This window comes from Echinops telfairi, unplaced genomic scaffold (genome assembly GCF_000313985.2).
Source record: "Echinops telfairi isolate 266 unplaced genomic scaffold, ASM31398v2 ScPeMD7_7458;HRSCAF=8496, whole genome shotgun sequence".
NCBI classification, from domain to species: Eukaryota; Metazoa; Chordata; class Mammalia; order Afrosoricida; family Tenrecidae; genus Echinops; species Echinops telfairi.
In genome coordinates this window covers 48605661-48614822 of record NW_022111358.1, presented here as the reverse complement: position 1 = coordinate 48614822, position 9162 = coordinate 48605661, and the positions used below count along the sequence as shown (strand labels likewise).

General features: G+C 61.9%; 1 protein-coding gene across 3 annotated transcripts in view; it reads left to right on the top strand.

Annotated features, from left to right (window-relative positions):
* Window positions 1-9162, top strand: part of RBFOX3 (RNA binding fox-1 homolog 3) — a 257622-nt gene that overhangs the window by 234262 nt on the left and 14198 nt on the right. For 2 of the 3 annotated variants that reach the window (XM_045299844.1, XM_004709113.2), the window contains 2 exons: window positions 2103-2357; window positions 8311-8448. In XM_045299844.1, the coding sequence (XP_045155779.1) occupies window positions 2136-2357; window positions 8311-8448 (360 nt within the window). In that variant the 5' untranslated portion in view covers window positions 2103-2135. The remainder of the gene's footprint in view (window positions 1-2102; window positions 2358-8310; window positions 8449-9162) is intronic. The other variant, XM_045299842.1, reaches the window with a different exon arrangement.

The following is a 9162-nucleotide window of genomic DNA, read 5'->3' as shown; positions in this document are numbered from 1 at the left end:
GTGTGTGTGTGTGTGTGTGTGTGTGTGTGTGTGTGTGTGTGTGTGTGTGATGGTAGGTGAGCATGTATCTGACTCAGCATGTGTGAGCCCATATGGAAAGGTTATACACGTCTGTATGCAAGGGTGTGTGTGAGTCTGTCTGTAAACATGTGTATTGTGAGGGAGAATGTGTGTGTCTGTATGTAAGGGTGTGGTGTGTGTGTGAGTGTGTGTGTAAGGGCCTGTATGTAAGAGTGTGTGAGTGTGTATATAAAGAGGTGTGTAAAGATGCGTGCTGTGTGTGTGTCTGTATGTAAAGATGCGTGCTGTGTGTGTAAGGGGCAGTGTGTGGCACGCACGCAGCCCTCCCTCTCCCCCTGCGGCTGTGGAGCCCAGCGTTGCCCTGGCTCAGTCTGCAGAGAAGAGAAGGGGGCAGCGTTGTTGGCACGGAGGCACCTAGCTCGAGGCACTGAGGAGCTGGGCTCCCCCTCTGCGTCCTGTGGTTCCATTGCTGCAACCCCATCACCCCGCTGCAGATGTGGAATCTGGCCACTGTACCTGGGGTGCTCAGGCGAGAGGTGGGATCACCCCGAGACCACCCAAGAGGGGCCTGCTCCCAGCCAGCCTCCAGGTGTCCACGGTGGAGGACAGGGAGGGACAGAGCCAGAGTGCCCTTCCGCCCCCACCCCAGCACCAGAAAAACAGTTGCCCCGACAATGGACCCCCGGCGCCCCACGTGTCAGGATGGCACTTGGCTCCACGGGGTCTCGGGCTGCTTGTCCAGAGGCAGGTCTCCAGGCCTTTCCTCCGAGGCACCTGTGGGTGGACTCGAAGTCCCAGCCTCTCTGTGAGCAGTGAGTGGGAGTTTAGCCATTGCACACTCGGCTCCCTGAGAACCCCCCCAGAGCTCCTTTACCCCCAGACTGCTGGTCTCCGGGCCGGAAGTCGGTGCAGGCTGGGACTTCTAACACACGGTGCTGGTGCTGCTGGCTGGGGTCCCACGCTGAGCACAGCCCTCCAGGCACTGCGGAGCCACCTGAGCAGCTGGTGTTGGCTGCAGGAAGGGGTGCCTGTCTTGCCCCCATGGACAGCACCTCACCATAAGGGCCACTGTCTAGGTCGTCTTTGTGTTTGTGGACTTTGAACCAGACCGCACATCCCACTCTCACACAACCCCTGGTGGGCTGCATCCCGCAGACCCCCTCAGCCTTGCTTTCAAACCTCAGACCCACTGCAGATGCCTCTGTTTGACCCGCAGGGACCCTTAGGCCAGAGCCGTCACACACACACACACACACACACACACACACACACACACACACACAGTGTCCAAGGCTTCGATTTCACAGTAGTCGATGGCCTCATCAGGCCTCAGAGCAGCCAGTGGGTTCGAACCACCAACCTCTCCGTTAGCAGCGGAGCACTTAGGCAGTGTGTCACCAGATGAGCAAACGTCAGTCTCTGAAGCTTCCGGGAGGCCCGGGGCTAGGGGGGTGGGCGGTGGGTCCGGTGTGGCTGAGCGAGCAGCAGGAGGTGTCTGGCGTTGGTGGAACCCGCTGTATCAGAATGTAGCGATGTGGGCATGCTGGCTGTGACATTGTAACCACCAGGCAACTGCATCCCCAGAGCTCTGTGCGCAGAGCCACGGGGCCCAGACCACAGAGCAAGGCTGAACACTGGACTCTTTCTTCTGGATTCAAGGTTGGGCTGGGGCGGGGGCGGGGGACCTGAGACATGATTTTCTGGGCTTGTTTTGAGGAGACAGACCTGTCTTGTGGCCAGAACTCGGTGCCACCAGATGGCACACCTTCAACGGCTCCTTCTGTGGCTCCTTCTGTGCCGTGGGTTTCACCTAAATAATGCATTTATTAAAATAAAGAAGGCGTTACATAATATACTTGAGATCCTATGCGCTCCTGCCTAGGCTCAAACTGCGGGAGTGTCTCATGGACTCTGAGCCATGCTGGTGTCTCGGGGACCACCCCTCCAGCTCAGAGCCCATGCCCCATGCTAGGGGTACCCCCACTGAGGTGCAGCAGGCACTTTGATGGGCAGGGGCTTCCATGTGCAAAGGCGCCAGGCTAGAGAGGGGATGTTAACCAGGCCCTTCTCTCTCCCCACAGGGCAATCAGGACGCCACGGCTCCCCCAGAAGCGATGGCCCAGCCCTATGCCCCGGCCCAGTATCCCCCTCCGCCACAGAACGGCATCCCCACCGAATACGCCCCTCCTCCACCGCACCCCGCCCAGGACTACCCAGGCCAGACGCCGGTGCCTCCTGAGCACAGCATGACCTTGTACACGCCAGCACAGAGCCACCCCGAGCCGCCGGGCATCGACGCCGGCACACAGTCCATAGCCGGGACCCAGACTGTGCCGGTAAGGCTGCCCCCGTGGCCCTGGCCAGCCCAGATTGCCCAGGGGGCTGGTTCGGCCGTCAGGGGAGCTGGGCAGGGTCCTGGGCCCTCCCTGGGGGTGTAAGGCAGGCCCACAGCAATCCTCCCCTGAAAAGGTGCTTCTGGGCCCTGCCGTCCACACTTCCCCATCCAGACAAGGGTGCTGGGAGGAGAGGGCTGGGGGGAGGCATAGGGAGGAGGTCAGTGGCCTCCTGCAGGCCCCCACCACCTGCTGCCCCCTCCCTGCACTTCAGGCTCTGTGGAAAATAAAGAGTGCGGCCTCAATCCCGGGGGTGAGGGGCGGGTGCTGGCAAAGAGGAGCAACAGCACTCCGACATGGGGGAGCGATGGCACAGAGGACCAGCACTCCAATCTGGTGGGGGGTGGCTGGCAGGAGGGCCAGTGCCCAGTCTGCTGTGAGGGGCTGGCAGGGAGGAGTGGGGAGGGGTGAGGGGAGGAGGCCAGTGTCCGGTTGCAGGCACTCCTATCATCCCTAATCACTTGTAATCTACCTGCTTGGCCGCTCTCCAATCAGATCACTTCAATTATGTGGCTGTCATGCAGCTCCAAGAAAGTGCTGAGCCCAGATTCTCAGACCTCCCGAGAGCCAGGGAGCTCACGATGGGTGGGGCGAGTGCCCGCCTAGGAAGACACCCCACCCCAACAGGAACCACTGCCCCCTGCCCAGGCCCAGCCTCAGGCCCTGAACTCCAGCCTGCACCATCCAGGGTCCTCTCCACCTGCATGCCACACATGCCTGCCCACCCCCACCACCACCACTGGCTGTGTCCCAGCAGTTGGCTCCATGGGCTGGCGGGGGCCAGGCATCAGGCCAGCTCCATCCGCACTGCCCAGGAGTGACACCACGTTGTCACTACGATGGCTGCCCTCATGGTGCCCACCTCCTTCCCATGTCCCAGCCTGGTTCCCAGGACCAAGTGGGGCCCCCAGTAGCACCTCCTCCCCTGCCCAGCATGAGCCTGCTGACCCCTCCAGTAATGCCCAGCCAGAGCCCTCCTTGCCCGGACTTCTCCATGCCCTCAGCCTCCTGTGCCCGTGGACCCCTGAGCCCCATGGCCAAGGCCCACAGGGTCCTAGGGGAAAGTTGAGTCACATGACCCAGCCGACAGGGTTTCCGATTCTGACCATCGAAGCCAGCCCAGGCAGGGCTGGGACGAGAAGGCTGTGCCCAGAGCTAGGGCAGGTTCACCACGGACACGCCCAGTCAGCGGCAGCCCCTTCCTCTTTCCCATGGACCACATGCTCAACGGGCTGGGGTCAAGTCTCTGGTCACTTCCTTGTGGACAGGAGAAGGGTCTCTCACGGAACCACAGGGATGCTTCTAGTAGGAAGGCAGGGAGATTGACAGGTGGCACCAGGTGGGGACAGAGCCCCAGAAGCAAGCCCAGAGGCCTTCTCGGCCCCGGGCCCCTACTGCCATCCGCACCCAGACGCACACAGCTGTGTCCATCCGCCAGGTGCTGAGCAGGTGCTGGGGGCAGAAGAGATGGGTGGCCCTGCCCTCTGGTGGCCACCAGTCCCCACAGCAAGGACAGAGGGAGAGGAGCCCTGGGCTGGCCCCAGCGCCTCTGGGCAGCCGGAGCCTGGGAGGGGCTCTGGGATCTGCAGCACTGACAAGGTAGATGCTGAGGCCAGAGAGGCAGGACGTCCCCCTGGGCAGTGACAGTGTCACCACGCACGGCTCAGGCCAGCGGCCACATGGCTCCAAGGAAGGGGCCTGACCAGCCGAGGCCTGGGCCATGCAGACCTAATGGGGCAGCGGGACTTGCCCTTCCTCTCTCCTGGGATGCAGCCACAGACAGCAGGTCCTGAACCCCCAGGGGGACCCAGGAGCCCCCACCCCTGCCCAGAGCCTGTGTTTGAGCTGCAGCACTCACTGAGGGAGGAGCAGGAGTCAGGGGCGGGGCTCCCAGCCCACGGGGTGTCCTTGTTCCCCTAGTGAAGACCCTCAATCCCTGGGGACCTCCTGGTGTGGGACCGGGGACAGGGCCACAGGATGCGTGGCTCAGAGCCAGTGTCCAGCCCACCACCTCCTGGTAGCTCCACACACGCCCAGGGATTATGTTCAGAGACACCCGTCTGTGCCTGCTGGGAGGCCCTCCACCAGGGCACTCACTGCACGCTTGGGTTCTGAGCACCTCCGTCCCCTGGAGTCCTGGGCACTGTTCTGGGACAAGGGTGCCTGCTCTGCCATCTGTCATCACGAGTCTTGGGACATCGAGGGGCCCTCTCTTCTAAGAAACCACCTCCTGTCTGAGGGCCACTCTGCCCCTGCTCACGCCCCAGCCTCCCAGCACCCACTGCACCATCCAGCTCCACCCAGAGCCCCAGCTGCTGGCCCTGGCCTCGCTCTCAGCAAAGGGAGAGTGGCCACGCTGGAGGAGGTGAGGACGAGGACCCCCCCACCAGAGCCTGCTTGGGGACCCCAGCTAGGGGCGTGTCCTCCAACTGCAGGCAGCAGCCACCGTCCATGTGGACAGGACTGGGTTCCACACGGGGGCCGACTAGGGACTGCTCACCACTCTGCCGGGGAGGAAAGGTGCCCTGAAGGGAGTAGGGCTGCCCCAGTACCCACCCACCCCCACTTCCCAGGAACCATTCCAGTGGAAGGCAGGGGGTTGTGGCAGAGATCCCTCCCAGGGTAGGCAGATGCCTGCCATGGGGGGAGGGGTGTCAGTGGATGGGTGTCTGCCATGAGAGGAGAAGGCTCACTGGGAATGAGACCTCCTGAGGCAGACTGGGTGCACCTGTGGGGGGCGGGGTCACTGTGGTCTTTGAGGCACCCGGTGAAGGAGCTGGGTGGCTGGGCGGAGGTCTCAGAGCTGTATCCTCTTGTGGCACAAGGGGCAGCACTGTCCCTCGCTGGCCCACCTGGACCCAGAGCAACCCCACCACAAGGGTCCAGGGAAGCTCTCTCTCAGCCCAGGCCGCGGGGCTCCAGGCACCTAGGGTGGGGAGGAGGGGGCCCGGAGACAAATGCTCTGACAACCTCCGTCGGGGCCCCGCCCTGGGTCCCCAAGTCATATCTGGGCCCAGAGCCACCAAGACCACGAAGGACAGGGGCAGAAGGGGTGGGGCTGTTGGGAGGCAAAACTGCTGCTTTTTAAGGGTGTGGGGCTGAGCTGCTGTAATACATGGTGGGACAGATTCTGACCCCTCAGGTGGCGAGCACGGCAGCCTGGGGTTCTGCGCACACCCTACAGCTTCACAGCCCTTGAACCCTGTTATCTGCCTCTGTCCAGAGCGGAGGGGTTGGGGGTGGGACAGGAAGGCTCTTCTTTGCCTACACCTCTGCCAACCCCCAAACCAAGCCAAACGCACTGCCTTCAAGTCTGACTCCCAGCGACTCCGTGGGACAAGGTAGAGCTGTCAGTCTTCCCTCAGTAGACAGCCTCGTCTTTGTCCTGCAGAGAGGCTGGTGGTTCCAAACTGCTGACCTTGCAGTTAGAAGCCTGGTGCTTAACCCACTGTGGCACCAAGGCTCCTCATCACCAACCCAGTCACCCCATTTCTCCTCCATTAGAGGTCGGATGTGTGGTGCTTGTCCTAAAGAGGGAGTCTGACCTGGGAGGCACACAAAAAGACAGGCCTAGGTTCCGCAGGAGCTCCAGACACCCCAACATCATCACCGACAGCCCTGTGGCCCCAAATACCGCACTGAGCCCCAGCCTAGCCTGGCCCCATGCTCCGCTTCCCTGGTCACAGGGCCCTTCCTGTTGGGTGAAGCACTTGCCCCTCTTTCCTGACCATCTGGCTAGACTGACCACTGCCCTCTGCTGGTGTGGGGTCAGCATTGCATGCCCTGTCCAGCCTGGATTCCCCAAATCAGGGCTGAGCCAAGAGCTCAGAGGCTGCCCCGCATTGTGGAAACTGCCGCATAAGATCCCTTCCAGGTGCTGAGCATTCAAAGCTAGGGGCGTCTGTCACTTTGAGGACTAAGGTGAGCCTGATCCGAGCGGTGGCATGCTCAGGCGCCCCACATGCGTGTGAAAGTCGGGCGTGGACTAAGGATGATGGGGGAAGGCGCGGTGCCCTTGAACCGCGCTGCTGGACCACAGCGCGGGAAGAACCGACAGCTCTGTCTTGAGGAAGTACGGTCCGATGTTCCTAGAGGCAAGGATGGCAGGATCTTGTCTCACACACACTTTGGGCATGCTGGCGGGAGAGGCCGTCCCTGGAGAAGGGCGTGGCGTTTGGTAAAGCAGCAACAAAGAGGAAGGCCTTGGACAGGATGGATGGACGCGGCCGCGGCGGTGGGCTGGAACCTGAGAACACATATGAGGACGGTACAGGACCTGGCAGGTTTTCTTCTGTGTCCACAGTGTCGCTGAGTCTGGCCTGACCTGATGGCATCTAAGGACGTTTGTGCCCAGATCTGCCCCCACCCCCGGGGGCTCAGTGTGTGGGGCGCACGCCACCCGGCTCCACTGCGACAGAGATTCCGCCCAGGAAGGCGGCCCGAGGTTGCGGGCTGGACCTGTGGCCAAATCAGCTGCTACAAGGGTCTGCGTGGACCCTTGACGGATGGGTGCTGGGGGGCCCTGGAAATGGGCGCGTCTTCAACAAGAAAGACTGGCCCCATACCAGCGGGGAGAGCCCCCGCCACATCCCGGAAGGAGCTCTGGGTGAGGATGCAGGCCGCTCAGAGCTCAGGGTCTGCTCCCCAGCTGCTCCCAACACAGGACCGGACCTGAGCCCCGTCAAAGCCACCTCTGTAATCCCCAGGAGCAGCCCCCCCGTTGGACAAAACGGGGCCCCTGCACTTCCTGAGACCCAGCCTGGCACCCCCTCCAGGACGCTGGGTCCACCCACAGCCCACACCCCTGCCAGCAGGAAGGGTGCAGAATGCCCCACTGGTCAGAGCTGGGCCAGCCGCTGAGACTGGGGTCACAGTGCATCCCAGCCCAGAGGACTGGGGTCCCTGCTCAAATCTCCCTGCAACTCCGGAATCAGCCAGCCCCAGGCCTGCGTGCGGCTGGCACACTCTCTGCCACCACACTGCTGGGCCATGTGCACTGAAGGACCCAGCCCTGCTTGGTGAACAGACGTGTGTTCGGGATGTGAGACTTCCAGCTGCCCTGCCAGCTTGCTCAGGGTGTTTTTCCTGAGCTGTCTTTTCTGAGCCCCACGGGGTGCTGGCTCTGAGGAGTCAGCATGCGGCCCAGAGCACAGCGTGGCTTGGAGGACTGTGTTAGTCCGGGCTGATTAGAGAAACAAATCTAGGACACTCAGATGTGTAAGAGAGCTTTGCATCAAAGAGTAATTGTATATTAAGAAAACAGCCCAGTCCAAATCAGGTCCATAAGTCCGATATTAGCCTATATGTCCAATACCAGTCTATAAATTTCTCTTCAGACTTACACAACACATGCATTGACGCCAAATGCAGGAAGATCACGGGCCAATGGATGGGAAGTCTTGTGGATCCAGTGGCGGTGGAAGCATCTCAGTACTGGCGTGGGCCTCCACGCGCCTTGTCAGCAGGAAGACGCAGAAGAGAGAATGTGTCTGGCCTCCAGTGAGCTATTTATCTTCATGGCACCTCCAAATGAGGTCATCAAGCTGCGACCTGATTGACAGGCTAGACTCCACCCCTTCACTCTTAATAGTCTCAAGTTGACACCACATTATGTAACTGCCACAAGGACTCACAGGCCCACCCAGGAGGGGCTCCTGCAGACAGCAGGAGGGCATGGAGCCCCAGGTGGCCTTCCAGGGCAGGTCTGAAACCTCACTCCCCTATTCTGTCCCTCCTCAGCCTGGCCAGGGGACGGTGGACACTGGGGGATCACCAAGCCCTGTTTCCAGGAATTCCTCCTCCTCATATAGGAGTCAGGCTGAGTGGAGGGGGTGTCCAGGGGCCTGGGGAGAACTGGCCTTACCCCTGGGCCCTCATAGCCGGTCCTCTCCTGCAGCAGACAGACGAAGCGGCGCAGACTGACAGCCCGACACTGCACCCCGCCGACCCCTCTGAGAAGCAGCAGCCCAAACGACTCCACGTCTCCAACATCCCCTTCCGGTTCAGGGACCCCGACCTGCGGCAAATGTTCGGGGTGAGTGAGAGCCAGCCACAGGCGTCCCGCCCCCACTGTGTGCAGGCAGGCGGGGCCCTGCCCTCCTGAGCCAGGCTGGCCTGGATGGTGGGGTGGGTAGGAGGGTGGGTTCTGCCCCAGCCACCCCAGAACTTTGTAACCAAGTGGGGTCACTGCTCTTCTGGTCCCCCAGGTTCCCCTTTAGCCCTCTTGGGGAGCCCACCAGCCTCATGAATCCCAGTAGGGCTGAGGTACTGCCGAGCCGCTCCCCACCCCTTTCCCCCAACTTCCAGTGCAGGCCCTCAGCCATCCCCCGGGCTTCTCGGGTTCCAGAACCGAGCAGCCAGTACCAATCACACAGATGACCACCAGTGGGTGGGCAGGTTGGGTGCCTGCCTCCCGAGGGCCCGCACTGCTGGCTGCACTGTGGCTGCGGCCCCCAATTAATCCTGAGTGCTGCCCCTGTGGGCGCAATGATGGCGCAGCAGGTGGCAGCCAAGACTCCACCAGGCACTGGGCTTCAAGTTGAAGCACATGCTTCTGAGCCTTGCCCAGACGTGCCCACCTCTGGGACCATCCCTGGATTTGGGGTCTATCAGGACACTCAGAGTCCCCAGAAGTGAAGCCAGGAGGCCTCAGGGGGGTCCAGCCGGCTGGTCTTGGCCCTGCAGGAGTCCAGGCCCACAGTGGGGATGGGGGCTGCCACAGGGATGGGGTGCAGCTCACTCGGGGTGC